This window comes from Brassica napus, chromosome A8 (genome assembly GCF_020379485.1).
Source record: "Brassica napus cultivar Da-Ae chromosome A8, Da-Ae, whole genome shotgun sequence".
NCBI lineage: Eukaryota > Viridiplantae > Streptophyta > Magnoliopsida > Brassicales > Brassicaceae > Brassica > Brassica napus.
In genome coordinates this window covers 2,321,280-2,333,351 of record NC_063441.1, presented here as the reverse complement: position 1 = coordinate 2,333,351, position 12,072 = coordinate 2,321,280, and the positions used below count along the sequence as shown (strand labels likewise).

General features: G+C 30.0%; 1 protein-coding gene and 1 pseudogene across 1 annotated transcript; both read left to right on the top strand.

The window, feature by feature from the left end:
* Window positions 1-1,952: 1,952 nt before the first annotated feature.
* LOC106442107 (jacalin-related lectin 34-like) lies at window positions 1,953-3,948 on the top strand. Its single transcript, XM_048737553.1, has 3 exons — window positions 1,953-2,684; window positions 2,797-3,270; window positions 3,357-3,948. Exons 1-3 carry the CDS (start codon window positions 2,613-2,615, stop codon window positions 3,798-3,800), a joined length of 990 nt encoding a protein of 329 aa, XP_048593510.1. The 5' UTR covers window positions 1,953-2,612; the 3' UTR covers window positions 3,801-3,948.
* Window positions 3,949-8,203: 4,255 nt separating this feature from the next.
* LOC125577435 lies at window positions 8,204-11,433 on the top strand (annotated as a pseudogene).
* The last annotated feature ends 639 nt before the right edge of the window (window positions 11,434-12,072 follow it).

Genomic DNA, 12,072 nt, shown 5'->3' with positions numbered 1-12,072 from the left:
CTATTTTCTGAATGGATTAAATTTTAAAAAGAAAAGAAAAATTAATTACTTAATAAAAATAGTATTATCTATTCTATTAAAACAGCAGTGTGACCCATTGATAAAAGTAGGGTCCAACTAATTTAAAAAAAAATTGATTATTTTATAACTGTATTATTTAATTAAATGAATAACCACGATCTGTTTCTCGCAAAGTTGATCGGTTACATTTCTCTCTACATAAAGCAGTTGTGTTTATGGAACTTGTGATCGGTCTTATTTCATAGGAGTAATAATACCTTCGGTCCTCCATGTCGGATGAAGTGTTCGATGGTGAATATGATTTGAGATGTGTTTAGAGATGAAAGAAGGAGGCAAACCTATGAGATGATGGCTGAATTGATTTGTTAAGGGATTTCTAAAGTAGTTTGTTGAGGATTTTGGCGATTTTGATGGATTAGCCTCAAAAACCTTAACCATTACAGTGAAATCGTCACTGGTGGTGCTGCGACGGAAACCAGAACCAGACGGCATATGTTCATCGGCTTATCTTCTTTATTTTCACGTGTAAGTGTAACACACGTGTTTTTAAAAACTTATGTTTATCTTTTTGTTGTGCAAATTAGAGATAGGTTAATGGGTTTGCTTTGCTGTAAAACTTAAAGACATGGGCTTCAAAAACAAAGCTATTTGTAGACTTTTACTAATTTGGACTTTAATGCAATGGCCGACCAAATTACTATTATTAATACATTTATATAAATTTTGATAATATGAAAATTGAGAACGACCATGTTACTAACATTAGAAATAAATTCAGACAATATTACTAGAGTTTTTATAAATATAGAAATATACCAAAAATTTTCAAAATATGATAATTAAATTTATAATTTTAAAAATAATAAAAATGCAAACTTATAATAAGTTGTTAAAAACGAAAATAAACTAATAATACTTTTTTATTAATAAAAAAAATTTTGAAAATATTTTTCATTTTTAAATAATATAATTATTTTTTCAAAATCTGTAAAGTCACAAATTTATTCAATTTTATGTCAATTTTAGTTTAATAAAATAGACGTAATATTAAAAATATATAAAAAATTAATCAATTTTTTAAAGATATACTATCAGATTTTCGGGATTTTATCGGATCAATCGGCGTCCAACTACGGGTTAACATGGGAATTTTGAATTTCTACAAAATTTTATCAGATTTTTAATAAACAGATTTTTCAGTAATATGAACTAGATTATATACGGATCACTCGATTTATCTGTTCAATCATAGCTCTAGGTCTATTAAATTAGGATCATGACCGATTTTTAGTTTTAATTTTTTTTTGAGAAATTGAATTTTTATATTTGTGTTTTTATAATCTATTAAAACAAAATCATAACTTATTGATAAATGTTATGTCCAATTATGTATTTTCTTTATTTTAGGGACTTTATTATTCTCTTTGATTTTATTGAAAATTAACATGTTTATTATAATTACAAATAAAAACACAATTATAAAAATTAAATTTTCAAAATAAATTTTAAAACAAAAAATGTGTCTGCGTCTGAAAGGGCGGATCAGAATCTATTGCACAAATTTATAGTTTAACAATTTAATAAATTTCTTACAATTATCAAAATACTTTACTAATCATTTTTTAAAAAATATTACGCAATTATGACCACAGATAAAAATACAAATATGATTACAAAAAAATACGTATATGATACAAGGAAAGACACAAGTACATACTTATAAAACTTGATTTATTTAATATACTTACAAAAATTATCTATTCTATTAAATTCATATCATACAAAAATATGACATATAAATTATATTAGGCAATAATTTTAAAAGCAAAAAATATACCCGCCCTCTCGAGGGCGGGTCAATATCTAGTTATATAGTTAAGAAACCTATTTTTAGTATTTTTGCGTTGAGGTTGATCATTACTGGTTGGTTATATACAATATATGAACAGGTAATCGAAGGCGACGATGTCTTGGGACGATGGTACGGCCAGGAAGGTGAAGAAAGTTCATATTACGTACGATGACGTCATCTACTCAGTCCAGGTTACGTACGGAACCGCACTTCAAGCCCCGCGTCGTGGCTCTGTTGGGCCCATGTCTGTCGAGGTTAATTGAAAGAGTAACATACAAATGTCTTTTATATTGTCAGTTTTAATATATGTAACACAGTAATTTGAACTTTCGTTTTCTTACATACCCAATAATAGTTCACTTTGGAATCGGACGAGTACATAACAGCTCTTTCTGGTTACGCGTTGAGCACGCAAGACGTTGTAACGTCGTTGACTTTCACAACGAACAAGAAGACTTATGGACCTTATGGAAACAAATTTGGTTATCAGATTTCTGCTCCTGAGAAGACCGGAAAACAGATCGCCGGTTTTCACGGTACCAAAGACAATATTCTCAACTCCATCGACGTTCACTACGCTCCCATACCCACTGGAACCGGCGGTTCAGAGACCGGTTCAGGGGTTCAAAAGTTGCCTGGAGAAGGTCTCGTGGGTGGAACGGCATGGGACGACGGATCTGATCACGATGGCGTGACAAATATATATGTAGCAAGCACCTTGTTGGGCATTAAAAACGTAATGTTCGGCTATATGAAAGATGGACAATCGAAACAAGGTGGCCACCACGGTGGCGACCCTACGAAGCAAGAGGTAAGTTAAGAAGGTTTAATCGAGTTTGTCTTTTTTTTTTCTTCCTAGGATGATTTTTTTTATTTGTAATGCCATTTTTAAAATTAAGGTTTGACATTGTGAATCACTCCAGATTGTGATTAACCATCCGGACGAGCATTTGGTTTCAGTCGAGGGTTGGTATGAGTCCAGCTCCAAATTCATCATGGGAATCCAGTTCAAAACTAACTACAAGATTTGTGCTTCCATGGGCTATAGATACGAGGGCGGTAATGATTATAAATTTACTCACCAAGTTCAAGACAAGAAGATCATCGGGTTTCACGGTTTCGCCAGCAACCATCTCAATTCCATTGGAGCTTATTTTGCTCCGTTATCCTCCACCACCACCCTTCCTATCGGAACAGGTGGTTCAGGAGCTCAAAAGTTGGGTGCACAAGGTGTCACTGGTGGATCTGCATGGGATGACGGGTCCTATCACGACGGTGTCACAAAGATAGTCGTAAGAACATGTACGCTAGGGGTTCAGTTCGTTAACTTTTTCTATGACAACGATATCGGAGCAGTTCACGGTGCGCCAGGTGATCCTACTGGTTCAACGCAACATGTAAGCTAAGAAGGTTAATTAATCGAGTTTCTCTTTTTCGTTATCCTTAGATATTTTTTTGGTACTGACATTGCGAAGCACTGTAGATTGTGATTAACCATCCTGACGAGCATCTGGTTTCCATCGAGGGTTGGTATATTTCTAATTACATCAGTGGAATCCGATTCAAAACAAACCAAAAGACTTCTGTTTACATTGGCTATGAATACACGGGCAGTGGTACTATATTTACTCTTCAAGTTAAAGACAAAAAGATCATTGGGTTTCACGGTTTCGCCAGCGACCATCTCAATTCCATTGGAGCTTATTTCGTTCCAGTACTCTCAACCCCAACCCTTCCTATCGTTCTCCCGAAGAGGTTTGGAGCTGTGTGGGACGATGGTACTCACGACAAAGTTAAAAAGATCTTTATAGGACTAGGCCAAGATGTTATAGCATCTGTCAAGTTTGAATACATAAATGGTTCTGGAGTGGTTAATGGAGTTGAACATGGGACACCAACATTGCTTGGATTCGAGGAGGTACGTTAAAACAAACATATAATAACACTCAGCATCTAAGACAGTTTTTACTTTTTAGATAATAAAAATCTACTCTATTAAAATAAAGTTCCTAAAAAATCTATAATTTTTTTTTAATGCTGATTTATTATGATATTACAATTATGAGAAAAATTACATAGATGGTTCGACAACCACAATACTATGTTTATAATTAGACCAATTCATTAGCAACTTAACCAACTAAATTATATATATATATATATATATTTATATATAATATTAATATATCGTATGTTCTATTTTCATTTTATAGTCCATTGTTTATTATTCTATTTTTATGGTCTCTTAAACAATTGCATATCCCATTAAATATCACATCTTATATGGTTTATATATCTATAAATATGTTCGCTTCTTTCCTGTAATGCCACGTCATCAAATCGTGCGTTATAAGAGTGACACGTGTCTCATTTTATATTTGGGGTCAAAATATAACAAAATGTTGAATAAATGAATGCAGTCAGGGGTAATTGAACCCAGCAACTCCAGCACTGATAATTTCTCTTAGAACCACTAGGCTAAAGTCACTTTTTATAAATATGTGGCTGCGAAAATACTTATTATCGTGTCGGCTGGAAACCCATGCTTCTTCTGCTTGTGGCCAGGACCGGCACTGACTGACGTCAAGATGAAGATCGTGAAGTTAAAAACTTTGCTCCAAACAGTTTTGCAATGTTTCCAACCTTTATAACTTGATGCATATAATATATATTAAAATACATTTGTTGTACACGCTTTTATTAGTTTTGCTTTTAAAAAAAGTATTTGCACTTATAAATGTTTTGTGCCAGTGAAGTAATGGTTGAAAAATCTTTATACATATGTCATTTTAAAATAACACCCAACTTCTATATATAGTCAATACATATGTCCATGTTATATTCTAGACTAAATATTTTCTCTTTTAAAAATATAGAAAACAGTTTTTTTAGTCTACAAGCAAATGTTGTAGAGCAAGTATGCATTATACAAAATAATATATATTTAAAATCTATACGCAAAAACATAAAAGTTGTTATAGACATCTTTCTGACACATGCACACTCCACTATAAATAAAAAAAAAAAACAGTATTGTCATCAAACTTTATCACAAATCTACATTTGTACATCTATAATTATGAGTTGGACAATTAGTTAATTTGATACAATACCAAATCAAGAATAATCGAAAAACAACTATACCACCGCATACTAATAAGTAACACATAACAAAACCAAATTCTTGAATCTTAAAACAAATTTCAACTCGAGCATTTAGTGAATATCAAATTAACTAACATCCCGCCGGTAGGACGGACCGATACTAGTAGGTTTATAAATATTTGTTCTTCCTTAGTTATTAATTTGCACTCAACTATTTAGGGATCTTGGTCAAATTCTCGATAACGATGTTCCATCTAATTAATTTACATTCATCTCAATATGAAAAAAAAAAAAATTAGCATCGTTCACAACATATTACGTATAATATGTGGAGAGATTTACATAGTTTTAACTTACTTATATCTACTCTATTAAAATAGAGTCCTATTTTTTATCTACCATACACAAGTTTATGTTAGACCATTCATTAGAAATTTAATTAAACATTCTAAAATTACTCATATATGATATTTTCCTAACAAAAACAATATACATCTAAACAATAACATTTTTAAAAAAAGATAAATATATTTTCATTAGCTAATTATCATTTGATTGTTTATCATATTTAATATAGACCATATTTTATATATTCCAGTAACTAATTTTGAAATTAAATAGTATAGCCCAATTCTTTTTAAATGATCAAATTAAATTATTATATAAAACAAAATAAATAAATTTTATTGGTTGTAACATTTTATGTTGATATTTTTAGTAAAAATAAAAAAATTAAACTGAAATATAATATATTAAATAAAATAATATTTTAAAATATAGCAAAAATAATTTAATTTATTCACATAAAAACATTTCGAGAATAAAAGTTTCTAAACAAAGAACCTATTTTTTTCTAATTCATATAAAACTAATTTTCAAAATTAAACTATTAATATTAATGTTGCAGTTTAAATAAATAAACAAAAATACTTCATTAATATATGATTTGTACAATATCATCAAACAATTTTAACAAATATAAATTTTCAAAATAAAAATTATATACATAAAATTGATATTAGATATATATCTTTATAATATATTTTAGATTTTAAATATTAATTGAAAAATATAAATATATCCGCACGGATGTGCGGGTTAATATCTAGTTTAAATTAAATTCAGTGTTTTCACAGTATATACAAAGCAAACTTAAAACAATATTTGACATAATCAAAGCATAAACGACGAGCAAACATGATTCATAACATATTACATATTCAACCACACAAGTGTGGTCGAGTAATAACACTCACATGGAAAGGTGTTAAGTCCCTAGATTTAAAATTTAACATCTCAGATTTACCATATTGTGTGATCATGTGAAATGGATATCTAATTCTCATTACAACAACCAGATAGTACTCATGTCACCGGGACACCCAATAAAATTTGTCAGTTGAACCCAGAGCCGTGCCTAAAACATACAAAATGAGGCAATTGCCTTAGGCCCCCTCTAAAACTATTAAATTTAGAGCCCTTTTTTCCTAGTACTTGGTTTAATTAGTTATATTAATTACATTTAATTTTATTATTTAGTTAATTGTTATATCACATGATAATTTGTATCTTGAATTGGGATTCTTGAATTTGCAACGGTAATATTATCTATTTATATTGTGAATTAAAGATAGCAATTAATAAATAGATATAAGTTTTATTTTTCATGTTTGTAAATAAATATTATAAATATTTATATATTTTAAATATCTTATTTTTATTTTCAATATATATATATATTATATTCTATAATTATAAAATTATAAATTTTTGGTACAAATATAAAAACTTGTATAATTTTATTTTACTAATATTTTTTTTAAGAAATTTAAACCTAGATAAAATTATATTATTTGTCTCGGGCCCTCACAATCCTTCGCACGGCACTGGTTGAACCTCAACCGACCGCCGAATAACCTCGAGCTATAACAAAACCATATTACGTATTTAACCTATACAAATGCATTATATTTAAACTATATTCACAACGTATTACATATATAAACTATATTTACAGCATATTATGTATTTAAAATATATATGGTATATTCAAATGATATTTGACATAATATGTTTTAAAATAAATAGACGATGAATTTTTTCAAACTACATTCTTACCCAATTTTATTAGTAATCAAATCTCAATAAAAATAATATGTAACAGGATTATTCTTTCAAAAATTATTTTTCTTCACAAAATTGAAAAACCAAAACCATATTCGATATATTAATCTTAACAATACTTTGCGAAATATAAAAATTAGTTGCAAAGAAATTATTTAAGAATATTTTTCCCAATTTTTTAATAGTGAAAATCTTAAACAAAATATATTTTAACTAAATCTTGATATAGATTATTATACATATAACATCTATATATCTTATTAAAATAGAATTCATGATTTATTTTATGTGTGATTCTTTTATTCAGGTTATTCCTTACGAAGTTTATCAAAGATTTTAAAAGATTCTGATTAAAAATATTAATTTATATTATAATTATGAAATAAAAATATTATATCTACTAAAATAGAATTCATGGTTTATTTCATGTGTTTTTTTTTTGGAATAGCCTTTAGAAACTTTATCAAATGTATGTTTTTATTTAAGCAATAATATCCTGACAAAAAAAAATTATTTAACTAAACTTAATATAAATGAGGATATTGCACAAAACTTAGACTTGAAATATTTCATTATTAATTTAAAAATTTATTCATTATATTATCCATTTTAGTTTTCACACAAAAATAAATAAATATGATTCTATTATACATTTTAAAGCAATTGTTCATTAACATACACTACGTTTATGACATGTATACCGACTGCTTCAATTAATTTGTTAAAGCGAAATGTAAATATGTTATTGTATCTTTTCAAACATCTATATTATTAAAAGAGAAGTACTCATTAAAAAATACTCTTAAGTTTTCTAACTTATTTACACTTCCATGCCACTGAGAATTAAATTAAACTACCTATTTTAATGCTTATTTTTTTCAGTTAAATTAATGAAATTTCTTTAATCAAATTTAAACTTAATGTCATTAAATGAAACTACATATTTTAATGCTTGTCTTTTTCAGTTAAATTAATGAGTTTTCCTTAATCAAATTTAAACTTAATGTCATTAAATGAACCTAAAAATATATCATATTTAATGTAGCTTATTACGGACGAGTACGGTCCAATAATGAACTTGAATTTTATTTTTACGAAAACATGAATCACTTGACGTATGTAATATTTAAAATATATTAACTACAATATAACAAATGCATATAACCTTCTTATATTTTAGTTTGAAATGATCATGCTCAAGTTTTATATAGCCAACTTACATCATGCATCGATCGATGTACAATATTCAAACCACCTATAGTTTTCGTTTTCTTTATAGGATGTATCAACCAACCAATCATCCTATTGATTTTCTAAGCTTTATAAAAAACAAATCAATAAATACAAACTCAAAATCTAATATCTTCTATTAATCAAAACAGAATATCTTCAATGTCGTATCTTTAATGTACCTATTAAATATAGAAATTGTAACCATAATTACACTAATTATAAGAATAGATTTGATTACAACCAATTGATCTATTACTTCAGTAATTGATTTGCTTGCAGAAGAGAAAACAATAAATTTAAAATTTGTAAGAATGTAAAGATGTAGAGATTCCAACCAATTGCCTATATTTGCATATGATTTTCGCATAATAAGCTTCAAATTGAACATTAAAAAAGATAGAGAGATTTTTTTAATCTTTTACCGACACAGAACTTAAACAAAATGAAGAGTTAAATGTAATTTTTTTTGTTACACTTTCCGGAAAAAACAGTTACAACATGAGCTTTCATAATAAGGCCTTTTAACATATTAATGTTATGGACATTTAATAATTTTCTTGACGAAAAACATAGACTATAAATAATTTATTATTAATAAAATTATGAAATTATTTACAATTTGATGACTAATTCATCGTCCTTTTTTATATGTTAAATTTTTCGTAGAAATTTAAAAATCATTGTATTTTCTTTAAACATGTATAACTAATTTATAATCTTTTATGCCATTCTAAGTCATAATATAATATTTCTTCATATTTTACATTAATAACCATTGTTTTTTACTTTCTCTCTCGTTCATAATATAAGTAGTTGTAAATTTTTTTTTTTTGTTTCAAACAATAAATAGTTTTTACATTTCAAGTATATTGTGTGAACAACGAAATAAACGTAAACATTTTTATAATTAGTTGAAGTTGTATATTAAATGATACTTTTTTAAATGTAACATTCTTTTTAAGAACAAGACTTAGGTTAGGGGTGAACCTAAATTTTGTTCTTTTTTAATATCAGTGCTTTTAACAAAAGCTAGTTACGTTTTTGAAACAGATGAATTATAGATAATTAAACTGTATAAGGAGTATTAGTATTAGATTTATAAATTAACTAAGATACTTAAAGAGTATTAGTATTACTTATATAGTCTCTTGACAGATGATGATGCCCTAACGTGTCGAATTTCTATTTCCATATATATACATTAATAGTTCACTTTGGAATTGGGGTTAGACGAGTACATAACGGCTCTTTCTGCTTACGTCGAGACGTTGAGCACGCGAGATGTTGTAACGTCGTTAACTTTCACGACGAACAAGAAGAACTATGGACCTTATGGAAACAAATCTGGTTTCCAGATTTTTTCTCCTGGGGAGACTGGAAAACAGATCGCCGGATTTCATGGTACCAGTGGCAATGTTCTCAACTCTATCAGCGGTTACTACGCTCCCATACCCACCTATAAATTGGTTGCAGTAGGTGGCACAGGTGGGTCGGCATGGGACGACGGATCCGATCATGACGGCGTGACAAAGATAACCGTAAGAACCGGTGGGGTAGGGGTTCAATACGTTAAGTTCGACTATGTGAAAGCTGGACAGCCGAAACAAGGAACCCTCCACGGTGTGCACGGTAGTAGAGGTTCAACGCGAGAGGTAAGCTCAAGAAGGTTTGATCTTGTTTTTCTTTTTAATCCACTAGAAGGATTTTCTTGTACTGACATTGTGAACCACTACAGATTGTGATTAACCATCCGGACGAGCATCTGGTCTCAGTCGAGGGTTGGTATGATTCCTCCAATGTCATCTTGGGTATCCAGTTCAAAACTAACCTGAAGACTTCTGATTACCTAGGCTATGAGTTCGAGGGTACTGGTACTAAATTTACTCTCCAAGTTAAAGACAAAAAGATCATCGGGTTTCACGGTTTCGCCAGCGACCATCTCAATTCCATTGGAGCTTATTTCGTTCTGTTACCCTCCACCACCACCACCCTTAATCCTATCGTTCCGCCGAAGAAGCTTGGAGCTGTGTGGGACGATCGTACTCACGACAAAGTGAAAAAGGTCTTTGTAGGACTAGGCCAAGATGGTATAGCATCTGTCAAGTTTGAATACATAAATGGTTCTGGAGTGGTTAATGGAGTTGAACATGGAACACCAACATTGCTTGGATTCGAGGAGGTACGTTAAAACAAAATATATAATATAGCACTCCAAGAAACCTCCTTTTTATACATTTTCTGTTTTTGATAGAACGATTGTTTTATTATATTACCTTAATAGTTCACTTTGGGACCGTACGAGTACGTAACGGCTCTTTCTGCTTACACCAAAACGCTGAGCACGCAAGATATATAACGTCGTTGACTTTCACTACGAACAAGAAGACTTATGGACCTTATGGAAATAAATCTGGTTTCCTGTTTCCTTTTCCCGAGGAGACCGGAAAACAGATCGCCGGTTTTCATGGTACGGGCGGCAATGTCCTCAACTCCATCCAGGTTCACTACGCTCCCATACCCACCGTCCAAAAATTGGATGCACAAGGTGGCACTGGTGGAACGAAATGGGATGACGGATCTGATCACGACGGCGTGACAAATATGTACGTAAGATCAAACATGGATGGCATTCAATACGTAAGCTTCGACTATTTGAAAGCTGGACAGCCGAAACAAGGAGCCCACCACGGTGGGAGTGGTAGTAGAGGATCAAAAGGAGAGGTAAGGTTTTAATGGAGTTTGACTTTTTTCCTTTCTCCCTAGGATGATGACATTGTGAATCACTGCAGATTGCGATTAACCATCCGGACGAGCAAGTGGTTTCAGTAGAGGGTTGGTATGATTCCGCCAATGTCATCTGCGGAGTGCGATTCAGAACTAACCAAAAGATCTATGATTACATGGGCTATAAATTTGACGGTACTGGTACAAAATTTACTCTCAAAGTTCAAGACAAGAAGATTATCGGGTTTCACGGTTTCGCCACCAACCAGCTAATTTCCCTTGGAGCCTATTTTGCACCGTTATCCTCCGCCACCGCCCCTCCTATCGTTACCCCGAAGGAGGTTGAAGCTAAGGGTGGTGATTTTAATTCGTAAAATTTGGAGTCCATGTCCTTCCCATCACCAACTGATCGTAGAGATCTTGAATTTGTCACACTTTGGGGTCTCTCTCTTGATGATATTTGAACGTTTGAATAAGCTGATTCTACTTTTCTTCTTTTTTTCCTGTTTGTTTCATCTTCTCATCAATGGTTTAAGTTTTTTCTTTGTGTTGTTAAACTCTCTTTTGATGGATTTTTATTCATTTTAATAAAGGAAATTTGTTCCAGTTGTTTATAGCTCCTTAAACCATATATAGCACTCCAAAAGACACTTAAGGTTTATTAAAGGGCAATTGTCAATAATAGCACCTTTTGAGTTTTTGTCACAAAAATGGTATTAGAAAGAGAAAGTCACAAAAATAACATTCATTAAAGGGTAAAATATCTCTAATACCATTGGTTTAAAATTAAATAAACAAACAAAAATAAATAAAAACAAATAAAATTTTTTTATAGTTTCAGATTATATGTTTTCAGATTCAAAATTTTTTATAATTTTTTTTTGAATTTTCTTTTTTCAAATTTTTTTTTTCAAATTTTATTTTTATAATTCAAAAATACTTTTTGAAACTGTTTTTTAAATTTTTTATTTTTTATTTTATAAAATTTTAAACCTTAATTCCAAAACCCAACC

Bases quoted from the DNA above. Each gene is read 5' to 3' on its own strand.
- LOC106442107 (XM_048737553.1), top strand. From the start codon at position 2,613: ATGTTCGGCTATATGAAAGATGGACAATCGAAACAAGGTGGCCACCAC. The intron at 2,685-2,796 runs GTAAGTTAAGAA...GAATCACTCCAG, and splicing joins GCGACCCTACGAAGCAAGAG to ATTGTGATTAACCATCCGGA. The intron at 3,271-3,356 runs GTAAGCTAAGAA...GAAGCACTGTAG, and splicing joins CTACTGGTTCAACGCAACAT to ATTGTGATTAACCATCCTGA.